This window comes from Haliotis rufescens, unplaced genomic scaffold, assembly GCF_023055435.1.
Source record: "Haliotis rufescens isolate VD_foot unplaced genomic scaffold, xgHalRufe1.0.p SCAF_2, whole genome shotgun sequence".
Taxonomy (NCBI): Eukaryota; Metazoa; Mollusca; class Gastropoda; order Lepetellida; family Haliotidae; genus Haliotis; species Haliotis rufescens.
Window position 1 is genome coordinate 43540588 of NW_025963890.1, and position 23340 is coordinate 43563927.

A 23340-nucleotide genomic window follows, 5' to 3' on the forward strand; every position below is an offset into this window, starting at 1 on the left:
CGCAACGATGTTCCAAATGCATATCCGATTCACTCAACCATTGAGGTTCAGCCTCACATGTGTCTGTGTCATCTAACTGGTTTTCTCACAATATTATACTTTCGCTTCCGCCTTCATCCTTTCACCCATTATTTAGAAATGACTCAGTTATTCGTCATACACAACTACACATGTACAGTTATACACATGCATGTGGTCTTGAACTCGGAAATATCTTTTCACTGATTATACACATCATGTTCAGGTAAGATCTTTGTCGTGATATTATCTCCAATGTTCTACGCATGTACCACAAACGTCTTTAATTTTTCCTGAAGGAAACATTCCACATTTTATTCCCGATGACGTAGACACGTGGTTGCTGACGATGCCACAACTGATGCTGCTGAATACTTGTATATGCTGAGTGAAACTTACATGTAATGAAACATGTGACTTCATTTTGTGATTCACATAGGTCGCAAACGCTGGTTGTTGGTATCAGTGAAAAACTGTATCGAGTCAGTCTCGCTGAATTGGTTGATGCATGTCATCGTACCCAAATGGCGTAGATCCTGTTCATGATGTCTATCACTGGATTGTCGGGTCCAGACTCGATAAGTGCCGGACTATTGCTGAGTGCGGCGTTAAACAATAAACAAACAAAGATAATCTACACGTACGTGATGTAGATGCATAGGTGTCTTTGAAGGAAGCTTAACGTGCATGTATCTCATCTCGTCTTTGATACTGCCACCGCCTCCGTGGTCTAGTGGTAGGGCGTCCGCCCGGAGAGCGGAAGGTCCGGGGTTCGATTCCCGGCCGCGTCATACCAAAAGACGTTAAAAGATGGTACTTGTTGTTACCCTGTCTGGCGCTCGGCATTAAAGGGCTAAAGCAAGGACTGGTCGGCTCGAAGTCAGTATACTGTGTCTGAGTGGGGTATTCATGTTAAACTGCGGCATGGTATCTCAGTGAGCTAGCACTATAAATCTGCATCAGTCAGGACTAAACCCCATTTCACATCACCTCACCTCTGATACTGCCGTGGTGTGTCAACTCAGAAAGATGCAGATGTGGCACAGTTACAAAATTAAATATACATCTTAGAACATATGAATGATGGTGTTGACTTCCATATGTAAGAGACAGGTGTATTGATGTTTTAATCTGCGTCTGACCATAGGGGCCTATCAACATGATGTAACCCACAGAAACAAGCACACATCAGTAAACCTTCAGAAATCGTCGATGCATTTAAATCAAGTTTGTAATCAGTGCTTCAATTTAGCAAAAGTCATTTTATTGTTACAGCTAGGCAGCGTTAAGTATGAGGCAGGCGTGGTTCCTCGTGCTGAGTGTTGCCTGTGTGGACCGTGCATGTACAGGTCGAGGTACGTGGGTTGTCTGCTTTAGAATATGACTCTTTAAAGCGTGAAACGGTTGACAAATTACTTAATATAAGGGTAAAGCTATTGGTCAGGGTATTATCATTAGCAGAAGCCCGAGGTCTTCCATTAACTGCCCGACGAAGGAGGGCAGTTGAAAAGACCGAGGGCTTCTGCAAATGATAATGCCCTGAAAAATAGCGTTACCGTTATTATAGCTAAAATGGATGGAATTTGTTATCCACTAAAAGAAACAACAATATAGGTTTTGAAACATTTACTGCAATCAACATGAATGTCACTGACCCACTTTTACAAACATGGAAACGTCATAGAACAAACCGGATTACGTCACTATTGAACGTGACGTCACCTATCCCTATCCTATGATGTCACCTACCAATAATGGCCCGTCGTCAAGCAATATGAGGGAATTATCAAGTTACAGTGGCCCGCTCGTTTCTGATAATTTAATGATAATTCTATTCATTTTAGCTATAATGACGTGTTAACATACACTGAAAGCTCGATTTATCATTTTTAGATATCATTTTCTGGTCAAGGAAGAATCATCATCGACAATATGATAGTGATTGAATTTGAACTTAGTTATTGAATATTCCTCGACACATTATTCCACTTATAGATCTGATTTATTGTCCGATATGGCCGATCCTCATGATCGTGGTTAGCAGAGGAGACACTCTCCTACCCAGAGTTCCATGCGGCCGGCAGCCAGCCATCATAGAACCTCTGCCACAGGCCAGCGCCATGTGACGATTCGTCACATCTTTCACAGTTCATTCAAGATATTGCATATGCTTTTCATCCGTTTCATGTTTGACAAATCTACACTTTTTCATTAACAAATGTCAAAGAATGGTTACGGTTCATGAAGAAAGTATGCTAATACGTGAAAATCTACTTGTTTTTGCGTAGTTATCCTATGTTTACATTGGTTGTACGGCTCCACGTGCTGTCATCGAAGCCCAACGGAGAGCTAGCGATACGGCCACTTTGATGCATAAATTTATACTGTCATGCAACTCACTGTCGCAGTTGAGGTAGCATATCTATATAATTATGCAAAACAATATGTAAAGCGCCCCCAAATACTTGCTTCAGGCCGTTCTATACTGGTTTCTGACAAAGCGCGTTTGTTTACAAACAAGAGAAAGTCCGGTCACGTGATATGCAAATTAGCCTGTGGAAGTGGTGTTATGCTGAGTCACCACTGCGCCGGAGTGTGCAGAGGAGATATAGAGAATTTTTCCACAAGGGGATTCCCCATGAAAAGTAGTTCCGGTCAATAATCGTGTCAACGTCACTTAAATTTTGTTGAAAACTGAACGGCTCATGTCAGCAGCAAATACACCAATAACATCACCGGAAATCCCTTAACTTCAAAATAAGGATCTATTCAGACATCTTTTTCATACTGGAATTATATTTGGTACATATGTAGTTAGAGGTAGTGCTCAGGATATATGATTATTGCGATATTTTAATGTTTGACCTCCATTTGACCACGCATTTCCGCCATACTGCAAATGAAACAGACATTTTTGTTCACAGTGTTACCATCTCTTCAGAAACCATCAGACCAATGAAGTTGAAACTTCAAAAACATTTTCCTTCCCCAAATCATGCCACCCCCGTTTGTTCAAGAGATCAGCCGTAGACATCCTTGTTTTCAAATCGTCAGTGTAGTGTAGTGTTTAGTGTAGATTTTAGTCCTTTTTATCTATGGAGAAATACTTGAATATTAATGCTGACAGTAACGTTTTTCAAATGTGTGTCTTTGTGGACATTTTAATGTTTTGACTACATTCTCATGTGAGCTTCAGTGCCGTTTCCATAAGAAGAAACGTCCTGCAATTAAAGTTGACAGTATCGTTCCAGGGTGTCCGCCGGGTAACTTCGGGTGGAAATGTAAGTTCCAGTGTGCGTGTCGGCGAGGGCCATGTGACAAGAACACCGGGTGGTGCGAGTCTGGCTGTCAGGAGGGGAAATATGGTGTCGGCTGTCAGCTCGGTGAGTAGAGGCAGGAGTTTGTTGCTACTGACTTCAGTGATAAGCCGTATTCTACTGTCTACTGTGATCAGTCGTATTCTGCTGTCTACCGTGATCAATTGTATTCTAATGTCTACTGTGATTAATTGTATTCTACTGTCAAAAGCGATCAGTCGTATTCTACTGTCTACTGTGATCAGTCGTATTCTACTGTCTACTGTGATCAGTTGTATTCTACTGTCTACTGTGATCAGTCGTATTCTGCTGTCTACTGTGATCAATTGTGTTCTAATGTCTACTGTGCTTAATTGTATTCTACTGTCAAAAGGGGGCAGTCGTGTAGCCTAGTGGTTAAAGCGTTCGCTCGTCACGCCGAAGACCCGGGTTCGATTCCTGACATGGGTACAATGTGTGAAGCCCATTTCTGGTGTCCCCCGCCGTGAAATTGCTGGAATATTGCTGAAAGCGGCGTAAAATCAAACTCACTCACTCACTCACACTACTGTCAAAAGCGATCAGTCGTATTCTACTGTCTACAGTGAACACTCGTATTCTACTATCTGCAGTGATCAGTCGTATTCTACTGTTTACAGTGATCAGTCGTATTTTACTGTTTGCTGTGATCAGTTGTCTTCTACTGTCTACAGTGATCAGTCGTATTCTACTGTCTACTGCGATCAGTCGTATTAAACTGCCTACAGTGATCAGTCGTATTCTACTGTCTACAGTGATCAGTCGTATTCTACTGTCTACAGTGATCAGTCATTTTCTACTGTCTACTGTGATCAATTGTATTCTACTGTCTACAGTTAACAGCCGTATTCTGTCTACTGTGATCAGTTGTATTCTACTGTCTTCAGTTATCAGTCATATTCTACTGTCTACTGTACCGTAATATTCTACTTTCTTCAGTTATGATGAGTGATATTCATCTAGAGTATTACATGTGTAATATTAAATATCTACAATAGTGGATAACACTCTTCTTTCTTTATTAATGAGTAACAACACTATGATGCTTTTTGATAATTTCATTGCAATTTTAAAAACGTCCTAACATATTTTCAGTGAATGAGTGCTTGTACGACGCCCAAGGTGTGAACTACACTGGGACACTTGGTGTCGGTAATGAAGGAAAGAAGTGCATGAGCTGGTCAGATCCTTTTGTGCAAGGGGAAGGATATACACTCGACAAATTTCCCCCTGGTGACAATCCCAAGAACTACTGTCGTAATCCTAAAAACATCTACGGAAAATATGGAGTCAAGCCATGGTGTTTCTTCTCCACTCTCCTGAAGAAGAATTTCGTGACATGTGGGGAGTTGAAGCCATGTTGTAAGTGCATATATTTAATTTGAAAATTGATTTCTATTATGGTAGAAAAGATATTCAGTGCATGTCACAAGGTGTTTGAGAGGTGCTGGGTCCAGGGCATTTCATGAAGTATTCGGAAAATCATAGATACTAGATCAAGGGCATGTCACGCTTTACTGGGTCAAGGGCAGGTCACGCTTTACTGGGTCAAGGGCAGGTCACTCATTACTGGGTCAGGGGCAGGTCACTCATTACTGGGTCAAGAGAATGTCATAAGATGTCAGGACAAGGGCAGGTCACACATTATTGTGTCAAGGGCAGGTCACTCATTACTGGGTCAAAAGAATGTCATAAGATGTCAGGGCAAGGGCAGGTCACACATTACTGTGATAAGGGCAGGTCATTCATTACTGGGTCAAAAGAATGTCATAAGATGTCAGGGCAAGGGCAGGTCACACATTACTGTGTCAAGGGCAGGTCACTCATTACTGGGTCAAAAAAATGTCATAAGATGTTAGGGCAAGGGCAGGTCACACATTACTGTGTCAAGGGCAGGTCATTCATTACTCGGTCAAGGGCATGTCTGGGTACTGGGTCTAGGACACTCATAACATACTGAGTCCAGGGCAGGCATATGATGTTTTGAATCCAGGGCATATCATGAGGTAAACAAACCCACAAACCTTCGACAATACACATTGCAATACTGTCTATATGAGTCTGTATATTATGTATATTGAGCAAATACTTAAATACATATTTCTTTGGGTTCTATAAAAAACAAGGGAAAAGCCACTGTATTGCACTATTAAAACTGTTAAATAATGAAGGACAGTAAGGTGTAAGTACATGCATGTCGTTGCTGTAATAATATGATGAGACATGAGGTTGCAGGAGGAACAAGCAACCTTCTATGACACACGTGCGCCGGCACCACCCAACATTACTTGATTATATTACAATGCCTCCAATGTCCAAAGTGTTGTTATTGTTAAAATTCCAGGCAATACACAACCCCATGCATACTATGATGTACTATATCTTGGGTATTTATGTGGTACTAGGTCCAAGGCAAATCACATCTTGTCTTGGTCATTTCCTGAGATATTGGGGCCAGTGCTTAGTATGGTATGATCCGGTACAGGGTAGTGGGCAAAACCAGTTCTAAACTGTTTTGTTCTGAGCTTGAAACGAGTCGATCAACCTTATGGTTACATTTTATGATGACATGCTGATATTTATTCTACATGGAAAAGTTGACCTTTACAAGTTCAGCACCCCCATCCTCATAATTGTTCGAAAATTAATCCTTATAGAAAATTATTTGTTGCCTTTTTGTACTTCAGCATGTCCAGATGGTCTGTTTGGGGCTGGCTGCCAATCTGTTTGTCACTGTCGGACTGTAGATGAGGTGTGTAACAAGTTGTTCGGAAGCTGCACCTCGGGCTGCGCAGCGGGATGGACTGGTCTCAACTGTCAGAGAAGTGAGTCACACGCTGTCATTGTCAGTTCTGTGGAGAAATGTAGGATATAAAGTTGAATATTTGAATCTGTAAGTGAATAAAACATAAAACACTTTATAGAGGGGAAGGGTGAACACCCAGCCCCTCGATCTGCCAGTGAGATGAACGTGATATTATTTGTGTAAGAACTGGAACATGAACACCTATGAACTCTTCCAGCGTGTCCGGAGGGCAAGTACGGCCAGGACTGTGCTCAGACATGTGGCCACTGTTACCAGAAGTCGTGTGACCCAGAGTATGGGGAGTGTCAGAAAAACTGTGAGGAAGGGTACAGTGGACTGTACTGTACAGATAGTGAGTATATCAGTAATGAGTAGGACTGTACAGATAGTGAGTATATCAGTAATGTGTGGGACTGTACAGATAATGAGTATATCAGTAATGTGTGGGACTGTACATATAGTGAGTATATCAGTAATGTGTGGGACTGTACAGATGATGAGTCAGTAATTAGCTATGGAAATGTGGTTTCAGCACTGTATACATATCTAACATTCAGCGATAATCTTAAGCCATATAAATATGTCATGGAAGTAGATGTTTCTAGTCTTGGTGACTGCGAATATCATGTGTTTCTAATTCCCTTCCACTCATTTACCCAACCGAAACAGATATATATTTCAAACAGCGTCATACTACTCTTACTTAGAAGTTGTTTGATCAAGGTTACAGCATTCAAGGCCTCAGTAAAGCTTTCAAAAAGTTTCATGGAAGACATGTGGAAGACTTTTTCAAATTTGACGCATCAGCAACAAGCAAGATGTACGATGCAATTCCCTATTTTGACTTGTACCATATCTTCCCGTGTTTTTTAGGTGAACAATGGACTTGCCGTTGAATAAGTTTGTGACGGGTACAACCGGCGGGGCAGGATAAGCTTACCTTTTCGCAAACACCTGGTATCATCATTATTTGATAGAGAATCATAAACACATGCTCATGACATAGTCGGAATCGTCCAATCGACTCTGCTTTCGGCAGACATTTCTCAATCAATATTGAAAGGCTTTGTCGCTTTTGTTTCAGAATGTCCCAATTCACGCTACGGACGCAACTGTGAAGGAGAGTGTGGCAAATGTCAAGATGGAGAGCCCTGTAATAAGAACACTGGATTCTGTTTTCGAGGCTGCAGTAATGGATACAAAGGATACAAGTGTGATGAAAGTAGGTGGTCCATACCGATGTGATCAATCTGTCTGAGTAAATTTTGCCTACAAATAGAGTAGACAGCAGGTGATCCACACAGGCATAATCACTGTGTCTCAGTAAATGATTCACACAGACATAATCAGTTGTCTCAGTAAGTGATCCACGCAGACATAATCAGTGTGTCTCAGTAAGTGATCCACACAGACATAATCAGTGTGTCTCAGTAAGTGATCCACACAGACATAATCAGTTGTCTCAGTAAGTGATCCACACAGACACAATCAGTTGTCTCAGTAAGTGATCCACACAGTCACAATCAGTTGTCTTAGTAAGTGATCCACACAGACACAATCAGTTGTCTCAGTAAGTGATCCACACAGACATAATCAGTTGTCTCTGTAAGTGATCCTTACAGACACAATCAGTTGTCTCAGTAAGTGATTCACACAGACACAATCAGTTGTCTCAGTAAGTGATCTACAGTGACAATCGTCTTTCATTTCAGAATGTCCCCCGGGACTGTATGGCAAGAGGTGTAAGCTGAACTGTGGCTACTGCAAGTCTGGCACCACGTGTGATCACGTGACAGGCACATGTCTCAGTGGATGTCAAGCAGGGAAAATGGGAGATTACTGTACGACGGGTAGGTTACACACAGAGCATTTGAATCTACAAACATTGCTTTATCTTATGGCTGTTGTCTGTCATCTGCCTGTTGGCAAAAAGCATATACGCGGCTCACCTGTTGTAATCAGTGGTGTAATTGTAATCTCTTACTTGCATTACATCAACAATGCTTAAAAGGATGTAAAATCATTCATATACTTCTTGTTCGTGAGTTCCGGTGATCCAGGTGGGTTGAATTACTCATGTATTATGAACCATATGGGTGATGAAATATCTTATGTAACTATGTTTCAGGTATCACGGCATCGGCGGAAGGGAAGATAATAGGGATTAGTTCAGTCGTCGTCATCGTCCTCATCGTCACAATCACCTTCGTGTTGGTGGCCTTCAGGTAGGGATTGAGACTTCTGCTACACAGGACAACACAGTACAAGTCTACTCTACCTCAGTTGCTATCGTGGTTGTATTAAGAGGCAAAGGATTTCTTTTTAATTAATTAATTAATTAATTTATTAATTTATTAATTTATTTATTTATTTATTTATTTATTTATGTTTGTTTGCTGTTAAACGCCGCACTCAGCAATATTCCAGCTATATGACATCGGGCTGTAAATAAACGAGTCTGGACCAGACAATCCAGTGAATGGATCATGAGCATCGATCCACGCAATTGGGATACGATGACATGCATCAGCCAAGTCAGCGAGCCTGACCACCCAATCCTGTTCGTCGCCTTTTACGACAAGCATAGTCGCCTTTTACGGCAAGCATGGGTTCTAACCCGGATCTTCACGCGCTGAATAGCACATAAGGAGTGAGTGAGGGAACGTAAATGAGAGAGTAATTAATTAATAATAATTTTTATTGTATTGTGACGGTTGCCACGCTCACCTTTTCGCGAACACCTGGTATCATCACTTATCACAATAGTGATTCATAAACACATGATCATGATATAGTCGGAATATTACAGTCGACTCTGCTTTGGGGAGAGATTTCTTATGAATATGTAAAGTATTTTATTTACAGACAGCTACAGTCAAGCTACATAATAACAGTCAAGTAATCCGAGGCAGCCAAACTGTTTTTGTTAAAAAGGGCATGAGCACATTCATACTTGTAAATCACATGTTAATCATAGCTGTCAACATTTTATTCTCGACAGAATACTGTCCTTCTCTTACCAATGCCACCACAATACCTAAATATGGGGGTCACATATGGCCGAGTCGTCTAAGGCGCCGTGATTCGCTGTGCAGAGCACGCCAGAAACCTATGATTGTGGGTTCGCATCCCGGTTCGCCCCGATTATGTTTCTAGATTTGTCAGCACCATACCCATGCACGTTGGTTCCAGCGAGGTGGTAAACGTTTGAGACCTGCCTTACTTTGGGCTTTCCTCCGACATTAAGCTGACACGCCGCGATATAACTGTAATACTGTTAAAAGCGGCGTTAAACCCAACTCACTCACTCGCCTGAATATAATTCCCCTTTCTATCATCTTTGACCAGACTGCATGTAAGTTGCAACGCTCAAGTCTTCGTAAAGTGTCAGTCCTCTTGTAATATCTGAAGGATCTCACAAGTTTTACTGATAAACAGATGATGGTGAGATGGTCAGAATATTAGTATTTAGGAAACCACTACATAAGGGTTAATTAAGTAAACAGCCACCTGAAGGAAAAAGTATAAATATGTATTTGTCGTTATGGAAATAACCCTGTGGGGATTCCGTGTTAGTACTCCAGATGGCCGGGGTGGGTTCCGTGGATACAGGTGCGATTGAGATTAGTTGTCTGTGTAAAGAGTGTGTGAGTGAGTGAGTTGAGTTTAACGCCGCTTTTAACAGTATTCCAGTTATATCGCGGCGTGTCAGCTTAATGTGGGAGGAAAGCCCGAAGTGATGCAGATCTCAAACGCTTACCACTTCTGTGAAACCAACGAGCACAGGTATTGAGCTGACAAACCTAGAAACATAATCGGGGCGAACCGGGATTCGAACCCACAATCATAGGTTTCTGGCGTGCCCAAGGGACGCAACTCTGCACAGCGAATCACGGCGCCTTAGACGACTGGGCAACTCGTGCCCCCTCCGTGTAGAAAGGGGTATAGTGGAGGTGTGCAGCAGACTGTCTGTATAAAGAGGAATTGTGTGATACTTCCGTGGGATAAAGGTTTGCTGAAAGGACGATTTTGTTGGCTGGTTTGAGGAGTATTTCAGTTTTATCACCTTATTGTGGGAGGAAAGCCGAACTTGACGCATGTCTCAGATCATTTCGGTCTTCTTCCAATAAACCAATGAAAATAATGAGAGCGAATCGTGGTTCAGGGATGGAATACAGGGATGTAACTCTGCTCGACGAATTGTCGCTCATTATATGCCCATGTAGGGAGGTATGTTGTTTGTTTGTTTTGTTTGCTTGTTGTTTAACGCGCACTGAGCAATATTCCAGCTATTTGACGGCGGTCTGTAAAAAATCGAGTCTGGACCAGACAATCCAGTGATTGATAAAGTAGACGGCTTCTGGCCTGTTTAACGCGCACTGAGCAATATTCCAGCTATATGACGGCGGTCTGTAAATAATCGAGTCTGGACCAGACAATCCAGTGATTGATAAAGTAAACGGCTTCTGGTCTGTAAATACGTCCAAAATGAGATATGTTGTCGGTTTAATGACAGGAGTTGAAATGATACAAATGTGTACAAATACGCTGAAGTTATCGTGTTGTTTAAATATTTCTTTACATAGACTCAAAACGAAGACGCAGGTTGTTGATTGCACGGAGGAATCCCTAGTTTCTCAATTTAAGAACATAGTTGTATGTATTATTTACACAATCTACACAACTGTTATGTATCAGCGACTAGTTAATGGAATGGAAAAAAAATGTTAAACTTTCCTTCAAATTAATCACTTAACATAAAACTTAATTATCTGTCGGAACCGATTCCAGTGGGCGTAAAAGTCGAAACAGAGGTGAAAATTATATAAATGTGTTACTGAAAATCAGCAATGACACCAGTTGTTCCAATAATATTACAGAAAATTCTGTAGCTTTACCGTAAAAGATGTATAAATATTGGCCATTCTTAACACGTATAGAATAACCCATGAGATATGAGTAACTACGGATTATCTGCCACGAATGAATTGAACATCATTTACGAGCGGCAGATGGCCAATAAGTTGCGAATGGATTATCCTGTACCAATAGTCTTATTTTCTGCACAAATGAATAAAAAGTGGATTTCCCGATCACAAGTCATCAGCATAGGCCTAGGTACTCTATTCTTGGAACAACGTCACATAAACCCTACTCTGGCGGCATTATAACGTTGATATGATGTCACTTTTGGCAGCTTCGCAAAGAATGAAAACTATGAATCACCTGGCTTGACTTACGCAATCAGGATGAAGGTGGAATTGTCATGCTAAGTGAGAATTATGGCAAATAATTGCACCGATACCCACGACTATATGGGTAATATTATATAAATAATATCGTGTATTTATCCATTCATGTTTTACCAGATGCAGGTCAAGGGATGAACAACAGGGGTGCAAGGATCAGTACCACGTCTACTGTGAAATACATGACCATGAATCCGAAAGCAAATCAACTTTCCATGTTCCTCTCCAACAAGAACGACAGTTAGACGCTGAAGGGATATACGAAAACATATACGAACAAATAGATGACCTGCGTCTCTCACCGTCACCTGATACAAGAACACCAGTTCCAAGGGGGGCATCTGGTTATGATGCACTGGTTTGGCCAGTTATCTACATCACACCGCAAGCTGACGTTTAAAAGACAATATATCACCTTTCTTCTGGAGACCAACAACTGCTCTAACAACTCTCATGATCAGTACCCTGCTCCATTTAGTTTATATATAAGATAGTTACGTGATAAATCGCAAAGAACAAAGAAGAACGAAGCGTGGTTTATTTCACTATAAAACATTGTTTTTCTATCATGACGTCATTTCTGGAGATTCGAACATGCGCTCGCAACTTGATAACGTCGTATGTGTGACGACGTTGTTTGTGAGAGGGGAGTGTTTAGTGAGTTGTTCCCCATAGATGTAGCCGGACAACGCAAATGAACGCCATGGACGAACGATCTCACCCAAAAGATGAAGAGATATGACAATCGGTATTCGGAGAAGAGGTACAGGTAATCGACGTGAGGATTGTGAGAATATGCGGGAAATACCCACCTGTGCATAAAATGGACTTGTCCAACGTTGCCGAGGGCGTATTCTATCCAGGGAGTCATCATTTCTTTTAAATAGGGGTTAATATTTTGAAAGCTTGTACATTTTATCAACCTTAAAAAGACTGTACATAATGTTGATATCTCATATAAGAAATAAACGACGAGTGGTTGTTGTTTATCATACAATAAAACACTGCAGGGAGAATAAACCACTCGGGGCTGCAACCCTCATGGTTTATTCTCCCTGTAGTGTTTTATTGTACGATAAACCACCCCTACTCGTTGTTTATTTCTTAAATAACGTGGGATCTTTTCGAAGTCAAGTCACTTAATGCTTAACAGAAACGTGGTCCACACATGTGTTGTGTCATAGTCTAGACTCGACCACCAAACCACCGAAATATGAATTACTTCAAGTGCTTGTGGGAATGAACTGTAGGACTGAGACAAGCAAAGCGTTTATGTCAATACAGTTGCCATTAATTATTTGTCCAGTCTGCTTTAGCAGTGTATGATAATAATAAATAAAAACATTGTAAATAAATCTCATTTTTACTATGCATCTTCTGCAATAAGTGTCCAACGAGATACGTTTCAGTAATCCTGGATCAGTACGAGCGTATTTTGAAGCGGGAATTGTGGGATCTGTTTTCCAGTGCGGTGATTGACCACAGCTGATGCATGACTAAGCTTTGGGTTTTATGAGTTATTGCCACCCATGTAATACAGAATAACAGGAGAAAAGAAAAAAGAAAAAAAGGAGAACCATCTTGACCAGAACTGTATTGCTAGCCATTAAAGGGAGATAACCTTACATAATGTACATAATGCTTAGCCTCACATATGAGAATATGTATAGGTGCGACTGCGTGTTATAACGGTTGATACGTACGTTGTTATCAACCACCTGTCTTACAGATAAAGCAGTTGTAACGAGTTAACCCTGAGATTGAATCGAACTATAATATCCGAAAGAATGTGAAAAATACGCCCGAAAAAAACAAAAAACAAGCCAGGGTAATTAATCAATTGTTTTTAAACGAAGAATACATCAAGATTAGAATATCAATATATCTAATGATACAGGTTATATGCTAGTGCAAAGGTTCAGAAAACTCAAATGGCTATACAATGCCATGAATTTCTTAACTGATCTGAAATAACAAACAGATGTAAGTGTCTCAATTATCGTTCTAATCGAAAATGTCAGGTAATGGAATACATTAAGTAATTTTTTCCAGAAACACCATTAATCAATTCTACAAATATAGACGACCAAAGCGCTTTAAGTAACTAGAATTGTGAGTTAAATATGAACGATAGACAAAGTTTCTATATTATCAATCTGCAGGTTACATATCCAGATAATAAGCTCACTATGGACGGATCACTGTGATTCCGGGATGGAAAAGGTCCCCAACAACGTATGCTGGTCGAAAGAGGCGACTAGTGGATTGGGTGGTCAGGCTGGGTTGATAGCATGTCACCTTACCCCGACAGCCTGGATCGTTGCTCACAATATCAGTCTCAGGATTGTCTGCTCCAGACTCGATTAATTAACAACATCCTGGTGACGACTGGTTTAAGTAGGAATTTACTTCGAGTATTTGTCATATCTTTGTAAAACAATAATGCCTTTACACTAAGTAACAACCCTTTATCCAAAATGCCAAAAAAGGAAATGATTTGTATTGTTATTAGTTACTGTATTATACGTGCTTTTATATTTTCCGATGTGTCTGGTGTGTGGGGGTGGGCGTGAGGGGGTGGGGGGTAGGGGTTGGGGGATGGGGGGTGGTGGTGGTGTTATTGTTGTGTCATAGATTCTCGGAAAGCATGTACTTATGCAATTGAGGCTTTGTGTAGGTTGTAAAACACGAAAGGAGAGGTAGCTGATACACCAATCTTCTAATGTAATCATTTGTATCCATAGCGTTTAACTGTTTCCCCTCCAGTACTGTGTCTCTGTTGTCAGAATGATCCCTTAGTTTGCTGTTGGAGGTCTGTTAAGGAGGCAGTTGTACTGGACTGGTTATCTCCCTTCCGCCACCGTCATTCAAATGTCTTTGTGTGCACAATACCGTACAAGTTCACTTAAATATTTCAAATTGTGAAATTTGAGAAGTGGAAAAAAAGGAAAATAACGTTTATTCAAGTCGAATATGCGGCACCTTCTTACATACACATCCAGCATATAACATGTTTGACATAATCAGGGGCAGATAATACGATTTATGAATACAAATTGTGTTATCAATAAACATTTATTATTGTTATTGAGTATGGTGTTACGCCGCTTTTAGCAATATTCCAGCGATATCACGGCGAAGAAATAGGCTTCACACATTGTACCCATGTCGGGAATCCAACCCGGGTCTTCGGCGTGACGAGCGAACGCTTTAACCCCTAGGCTACCCGACCGTCCCTCTCAATAAACAATGTTACAGAACGAGTATAAATACAAATGGGTTCTACAATATTGAATAAAACAAAAGCAAACAATAATAATATGTTGGTTACCACCCAACTGTGACCCACAGTTACGACGAGTGTGTCGTGGTGGTTCTACTGCGATCAACGTGTATGTTGAGATAAGCGTGTTTGAGACAACGGGAGTGAGACGTGGTGTAATGCAGGTCCGTCAATGTCAGGTTTTCACTTCCTCGTGGGCGGTGAGTAACGGCCTTGTCACGCGGCACACCTTTAGGACGTCCCGGACCTATGACCCTACCAATGCGCAGTCATATTTAATAATTAATTCAGAGTTAACAATGCGTTTTCATTGTGAAAGAGCGAACGAGGAAGTATTTCAGTGATTTCGCCTACAGTTTGAGTTTAAATTATATTCATTTTATAATATCTCTTCACTTTACAAAAAAATCACTTTACAATATACACTGCTTGAAACTATTCTTATACCGATAATGTTTAATTGCCTTTTAAAGATTTCTTTTATACTTCCAAGGCATGTCAGCTGAGGCGAATGTTTAATATTTTGATAAGTTAATTCTAAAGTTCTAAAGTTATTTCTAAGATTCGACAAGTAATTCATTAGGTGTATATTTCCTACAAATCTCCAAAATTGCATTGCAGGACGAACAAGCAGTTGTTGTTCTCCGTCAACGTTTCATCTCTATATGGTTCTAGAAAAACAAGAAGAACATAAACACAATTACTACATTTTCATCGAACACGCTTAAAACGAACTGACCGATATAACGAACTTATTTTTTGGCCCCAACCAACTGCTGTATATATGATGTAAATATGCTCATACAACGAACCAAGGTTATAACTTACTAAAATTAGTGGTCCCTTTGAGTTCGTGTACTGTATTACATATATAATCATTAAATGTATTGACACAGACAAATATCCGGGGTAGAATAGGTCTTCAGCAACCCATTCTTGCCGTAAAAGGCGACTATGTTTGTCGTAAGAGGCGACTAACGGGATCGGGTGGTCAGGTTCGTTGACTTGGTTGAAGCATGTCATCGATCCCAATTGCGTGGATCAAGGCTCATGATATCAATCACTGGATTGTCTGGTCCAGACACGATTATTTACAGACCACCGTCATATAGCTGGAATATTGCTGAGAGCGGCTTTAAACAACAAACCAACCAACACAGACAATACTTTGAGTGTTGTACGATTGTTTTGTTTTAAATGGTTGAACAAATTTATAGCGAGTGAGTGAGTGAGGTGTTACGCCGCTTTTTGCAATATTCCTGCAATATCGCGGCGGGGGACACCACAAATGGGCTTCACACATTGTACCCATGTCGGGAATCGAACCCGGGTCTTCGGCGCGACGAGCGAACGCTTTAACCACTAGGCTACCCGACCGCCCCTTAACAAATTAATAATCACAATATATCTTCTACTCAGTGAAACAGTCTCACATTACATGAATATTCAAGAATTCAACATTTCGATGACATGCAACCGCAAACAGGAAAATATAATAATAAACACAGTTACGTGAACAATAACTTTGCATAAAAATCAGTATCAGTATTTTTTATAACTACTATTGCTTGTTTCAAGAGGGAGACATCACACCACATATACATGGCTTCATTATATGTTGTTGTTGATGTTATTCTACTACTTATCACAACATATCCTATATATAATTACCCCACATCACTTGTTTGATTAAGCGGGTTAATACTGCATTAATAATTATTTTAGTTGTTGTTGTTTATTCCGTAATGAGGCCACCAGCCCATTATACAAGTATAGACTCACACACATATGCCCAAATGGTTGCCTTATGATGTACAATAGTGGACATTATCACTCTTAAGGATAATAAATGACATCTTTAAAATATCTATTGCGCTTCTTAAGTGCTGAGAAAATATATTTCTCTAGACTGTTAAGTAAAGGCGTATTCGGCTTGAGAATAGCATTTTAAGTATTTGCCGGTTTGGATGGGCACAATAATACTTTGGTAAAATGCTGTCTCTTTAATCTGCATAGAATGGACATTGGAGGCAGAAATGATATTCTGTTATTAATACGATGCAAAATGGAAAGAGTTATATAGAGAATCTCACCGTGTGTCTTTTGACAACAAGTGGACCAACACGAGTCGATAAAAGTTTAAAACTCCGAAGTTTGCCGATAAGTTTTAAAATTCTATCGAAGAGTGTTGATAGATTTGATATCAAAATCCACATAGGTGAGATTCTATTTATCATCCAAAATTATACTTTCTATCAGTTTAGGTTGTAAATAGCAATAACCAGTGTATTGAGCGTAAAATGTACAGCCTACCAGTTTCATTATCAGAGAGATTAGTGATGTCATTTAATTCTGACGTCATGATAACCGATGACGTCACATTGGCCTGCAAAGGATTTCGATGTAATTTCATTGTAGCGGTATCTCCTCGGATATATCGATTGATCTCACTCAAGCGATATTTCCTATGGAAGCCGGTTTTGAATGATATATTACGTGTTGTTAACTTGATGTTGGAAACAAATTCAAAGTGACTCAGATCCTAGACGTTTACCCCTTAGATGAAATCCACGGACTCTTGTTTGTGGTGACAAATCAAGGATCAATTAGGTCATTATTAGATTCCAACCAACAATCGTCGGATCCTTGTATGCCCAAGAGACGCAACTCTGTATAGTGAATTATGGCTACAAAGACGACTGGATCACCCTTGCCCTCTGTTTTGTTTAAACAATGCCAACATCGCCGTGTCAGTGAGTTAATGCGTGGGCAGCCCCGGACGCCTGTGTGGTTTATTGCAGAGGTAGTTGTACGGTAGGTTGTGTATTTACGTATACAATTATGTCCATATCCAAATGGTTGATCCTTTGTCCAACTTATATGCTGTAACTAACTCACATGATTATATTTCACATCTGACATAATGGGTCATTAAGATAAGTAGTACCTGCTATTGAACATAATAGGGTTCATCCAATTCTAATCAGGCATGTTTATATTCTGTAGACATTTTGCCCACATTTACATACATGTTCAGCTGTTTGAAGGAAATCGATACCATTTGTGAAAATAACATAGAGGTGCCTGTTAGGTCATCTTGATTTAACATTTTTGTTTTTGTAATTATATGGAATTGTTTCTATTTCCCGGAATGGAAATATGGCAAAATATGAAATACAATGAAAGGTTGGTGTCCGTGTATAAATTCAAAGGCACATGATATTTTTATCAATGCTTCGTTTCCTTGTATCTGCATCTTGTTGTTTCTATTGATAAAAAAATACACGGAGACTACGCGAACAGTCAGTTTCAGTTTAATTACTAGGGGTAATGGTGCGTATATACATTGCGTTCCGTATCTCACCCTGATACTGTCTATATTCTAATGCCCCTTCCAGAAAACTATTATTTGTTTGCTTATTTCAGAAATGACCCACCGAAAGTGTCCCCCCTGTGTCGTAGGTAAACGTTCTGTGAATTTACGTCGTATGCTACAAACAGTATTGGTCTTCACTATTGCGACTCATGAAGGTATGTAAACTCACTCGCCTAAACTCGAAGTCATGTTTGAATGGAAGTCAGATTCATTTGAAGCCATGTCAGTTATAATATCGGGTGTCCAGATCTGTATGGATGAGTGGTAGAGCGTTGAAAGTTATTCAGTCAGGCAACCGCAGTATGGCTGACAAGACACGGATTAAGGCTGGGACGGGTAACTCGCGTACTCGGGTCGGGTGGGTCCTAAGTAGGACCCGGGTATCCACAGTACTACCCGGTCCCGTGGTTAATCACGTGATATTGTTTAATGACAAAAACTTACTATAACTCAGTGGTTACACTACAAGTCGCTAATGTTCCCATTTCTTTATGATGATGCACACATTCCTTTTGACTTGTAAATGTTTGAGGAAAGATAAAGCTTCAGCTCAACTTCAGTGTACGCATGATTTGATCGTTTCATAAGAGACCATATATCTATTATATGGTCTCTGGTTTCATACATGTATCTAAACAGTTTTTGCCAGGGCTACAGTTAAACTATTCCCAATTAGACATTGTGTTCCCAACTCTTGAGACCTACAGTGGGTACCCGTGTAGGGTCGGGTAATAGGGGGTTGGGTACCCGGGTAGTAAATTTGGACTCGTCCCAGCCCTAACACGGATCCTCTTTAGGATGAAGCTGGGATTCGAACCTGCACGTTACGGTTTCCTCAAAACCTTGATCTTATACATTTGGACAACCCGTGCACCCACTTCAGTGAGGCAGGGCAGGTTCTTTTGGGTGTTTCTTTGTATCACTGTTCGCATTATCGAGCACTTGTTGGCCGATCATGATTTACAAGAGAAAACATGGCTGACATTGACGTACGTTATTTGTGAATTGCACACAACCGTTATGCATTTGACCTTATTGTTTTTATTGTCACAATCATGATACGCATTTTTTATTAACTATATGTAATTATGTCATCATATTGTTTGTTCAGGTACACCTTACCAGTTGGATCCGTCTTGCTCTGACTGTGGCGGTAACGACGTGGGTTGTTTCAAGGGTGTATGTCTGCCACGGTGTGCTTCTGTGACGTCGTCTGGAGAGTGTGACCAGTGTCGGGACTCCAGGTTCTATGGAACACAGTGTCAGAATGACTGTCCAGACACCTGTCTCAACTCTCGCTGTCGGATTAACAACACCCGTGTTGTGTGTACAGATGGATGTGTGGCCGGCAAGAAGGGAGACAATTGTGAGGTGGACTGTCCAAAGGGATGTTCAAACTGTTCCAGATACAACAGTAGCTGTTTTGGACAATGCAAACATAACTTTTATGGTCAGGACTGTCACAAATGCCCAGTAAACTGCAACGATGGTTGTGACAGACAGACCGGCGTGTGTAACGGCTGTAGACGTGGTTGGAGGGGCAACTACTGTGGTGCAAACTGCCCACGGTGTGAGGACTGTGACAATGCAGATGGGTGCAAACAAGTATGCTCAGGCGCGAAGTATTACGGTGTAAACTGTCAACATCGATGTCCGATCCAGTGTGATGGGTGCAACTCGTCAACAGAAGAGTGCAAAGTGTGCAAGCCATGCAAGGGTGTACTTACACTATCAACAGGTGCCTCTCTGCTTGTCCTGTTTATAGTATTCTAATGGATTGTCCTGGTTTAAGGGAATTATGGTTGATACTCTCGGTGTATATTGATATGATTTCTGCTGGTTGTTGTCTCAGCTGACATGGCTGATGTCGCACAACGATCATCGTAAAGAAAATTTAATTTGTGTAACGTTTGACTTCTTGTAAGATAATTCGGTTAAGTTATACTTTTATAAAGAGTATCATCGAAAAAGCGCCATTATATGCTGTACAGAGTTGCGTCGTTTGGGCACGCCAGAAACCTATGATTGTGGGTTCAAAAGCAGGTTCGCCCCAATTATATTTCGAGGTTTACCAGCACCATACTCTTCAGTAAGCAGTAAGCATCACTTATAGCTTTCCTCCCACATTGAGCTGACACACCGTGAAACCCAACTACAGCGTTAAACCCCCCCCCCTCCCCCCCCCCCCCCCCCCCCCCACAACTCACTACATAGCCGTATTAATACGGAAATCATATATGTCCCTGATTCGTTTCTTTCAGGCACAACTTCCATGCCGAGTATGCAAAAAGAATCAAATGAGACACTAAAGCTAGTGTGTGCTGTCTTGGGAACACTTCTCTTCGGAACATTTGCATTGATATTGTACAAGCGATGTTCAAAGCGTATCAGGCTCCATCAAAGGTACCGTTGGCAAAAAGAAAAAACATAATAATAAAATGATGCAGAAAAGCTTCTTTTACATGTTTTGTTTAAGTGGGGGCGGTCGGGTAGCCTAGTGATTAAAGAGTTCCCGAAGACCCGGGTTCGATTCCCGACATGGGTACAATGTGTGAAGCCCATTTCTAGTGTCCCCCGCCGTGATATTGCTGGAATATTGCTAAAAGCGGCGTAAAACCATACTCACTCACTCTGTTTAAGTGCTAGAGGTCTTTTTGCAGACCTATATGGAGCCCGAGACGACTGTCTGAGACGGGATCAGCATCAGGGCGTGCTCCAGATGCTGGCGGCTACAGTGGGTCCAGTTGGTACAGGTATTGGGAGATCAAGGATGAAGACATTGACTCTGGTGCAGAAACAACAACGTATGCCAAAGACAAAACCGGTACCCTAGCAGATAACCACAAAGAAAACATCTCACCTGAGCTTCCGAACCCTTATATGTTGGCAAGAAGTGCTGTCGAGAAGGATAGGGACATTGTCAAAGATGAAACTGATCATTGCAAGATCAACGAGCTAGTTAACAGGAATACTTTCTTCAGTGTACGCCGTGCAGTTTCATGTGACATGGGAAAGCCAGACAGACCAGATGAAACATCTGCTCAAAGATCACATTCTGATAGTGAAACTATTTTGCTTTCGAACCAAGAGAATGAGTTAAGTTTTGACTCGGCAACTATATTTGTACTAACATGTGATGTGACTGATGTCCATGTTAAATATATCACGACAGCAGTTGTGGAAACTTCCAGAGATTCTGTCGTTTGATCAATCACCACTGGGGATTTCAACATAAGAATGTTTTTCGTAAGAACAATTCCGACTATCTGTCTGTAACTACTTTGTTTTAAAAAATAAACATTCCACTCCGCATTATGTTGTATTGAAAGAGCATGTAACCTTTGGAACAGATACATAATAAACATGTGACATCTCGATATCTTGAAGTGAAAGGGGTCATATGGAAAGCTAGAGAGTAACTATTTAAGCATGAGTACTTCGAAATATAAGTTACAAATGGTAACCTATTTTTGAAAAACTACCCTATTGTAAACTTTGAGGTAAATAATATACCTTTGAAACATCGAGGGACAAAGATTTGAAATATAGATTTGTAAAGAAAATTCGTAAAAAAGATTCGATTGTAAATTTGGTGAGGAGTACTATTGGTTTCACGGCTTGTATGACTCATTTATAAGTTGAAGTGAGGTGAGGTGAAATGAGGTTTACCGTCGCGTCCAAGATTATGGCATTGATATAGTGACGTGCATGCACGTGTTTGTGTGTGTGTGTGTGTGTGTGTGTGTGTGTGTGTGTGTGTGTGGCTGCTTGTACCAGTCCAGACTAATGCCTATTTTATAGTGCAGGGTAACAACAAGTACCATATTTAAGCGTTTTTTTGGTTTGATGCGACCGTGGATCGAACCCCGGACCTTCCGCCTTGGGGGCGGACGCTCTACCACTAGACCACAGAGGCGGTCAACTCCTTTATTAACTGTGAAGTCGCATTAATTATGATTTCAGGTATCTTTGAAACAACCTCTATTAAATTAAGTAAGTCAGATGGAATTTATTTTTAGACTTGACATCAAGACCAGCAGTGGCATTCAGTGTACATATATTGCAGAGCAACATTGCCGTTGAATGATTCATGGAAAATTTGCACATTGGACATCATTGTATTGTGACAAAGGTCATTTGTGGGAATCATATAAGTACATAAATATTTTCAGTGCAAAACCAAAACAGTTAGGTTTGCGACATGTACCATGTAACATGCACCTTGAAACATCGATAGTAATTGAATCACCTGCAACATCCACAATACAATAACACCCTTTATGAATCCTCGTGGTCAGATTGTTGAAAAAACCCCAACACATTCTGAACAATATATTGTAGTTTCAAGTAAGTCATAGTGACGAGTTGTTGTGTCACTACACAGCTATGCAACGTCCAAAGTAACTTGAGGTCGATATCATGCATACTTGGTTCACTTTACGAGTAAACTTGAACCCATTGCGAAGATTTATTTTAAATGTCAAGATTCGCCTGATATTCTTCGATTCAATTGTTGTTTATACGTTTTCTGTCTGTCTGTCTGTCTGTCTGTCTGTCTGTCTCTCTCTGACACGCCGTGATATGTGACTGTTCAAAGCAGCGTTAAACCCAACTCACTCACTCACTCTTTCCTGGATGAATTGGAGATTTAGTGTCTAACAGGATCATCACCTACGAATGAAGGTCCGGGTTCGGCTATACCCCTCCCCTCCCAAACACATCAATATATTTGTTATACACAAATACAAAAAATGACGTAGACATTCCACGCTAATTTAATGATTTCAAACAACTCATTATTTTCCTTTTCACCGGTTTTAATCAGTTTAATCTATTCACTGTTTACATCATCATGGAAGTCCATATATGGCAATTTTATTGAGTTCACGTAGAGAGCACGTGATGAGTGTCCTTCCTGCGCTCTCAGTGAGACCCACGTTATCACATTCCCCGGAAACATCAGGAAAGTGGAACTGAAATTTAATACGGGGAAGCTGACCATATATTTTGTGTTTTTATGTGAAAGGAAATAAAAAGTAATGCATTTGTGTTTCAGTTAAATATGTTTTTTACTAGTTGAACCTGGCACAATATATAACTCAATTTAACTGTGATTCAACTGGGTATTTGGGTACAACCCTGGCATCTATTACAGCTAAAATGGATTGAATTATCATTAAACCGCCCTGATGATATCAGAAATGAGCGGGCCACTGTAACCTGATAATGCCCTCATATTGCCTGACGACGGGCCATTATCACGCCCGTTGTTA

General features: G+C 40.6%; 1 protein-coding gene across 1 annotated transcript; it reads left to right on the forward strand.

Annotated features, from left to right (window-relative positions):
- Positions 1–2640: 2640 nt before the first annotated feature.
- On the forward strand, positions 2641–21367 carry LOC124153064 (multiple epidermal growth factor-like domains protein 6). The gene is made up of 13 exons (XM_048399318.1): positions 2641–3401; positions 4449–4715; positions 6041–6178; positions 6377–6511; positions 7244–7381; positions 7872–8009; positions 8288–8384; positions 11529–11766; positions 17904–18024; positions 18118–18222; positions 19179–19805; positions 20329–20470; positions 20728–21367. The coding sequence occupies exons 2-13, from the start codon at positions 4526–4528 to the stop codon at positions 21272–21274; spliced, it is 2616 nt and encodes an 871-aa protein (XP_048255275.1). The 5' UTR covers positions 2641–3401; positions 4449–4525; the 3' UTR covers positions 21275–21367.
- The last annotated feature ends 1973 nt before the right edge of the window (positions 21368–23340 follow it).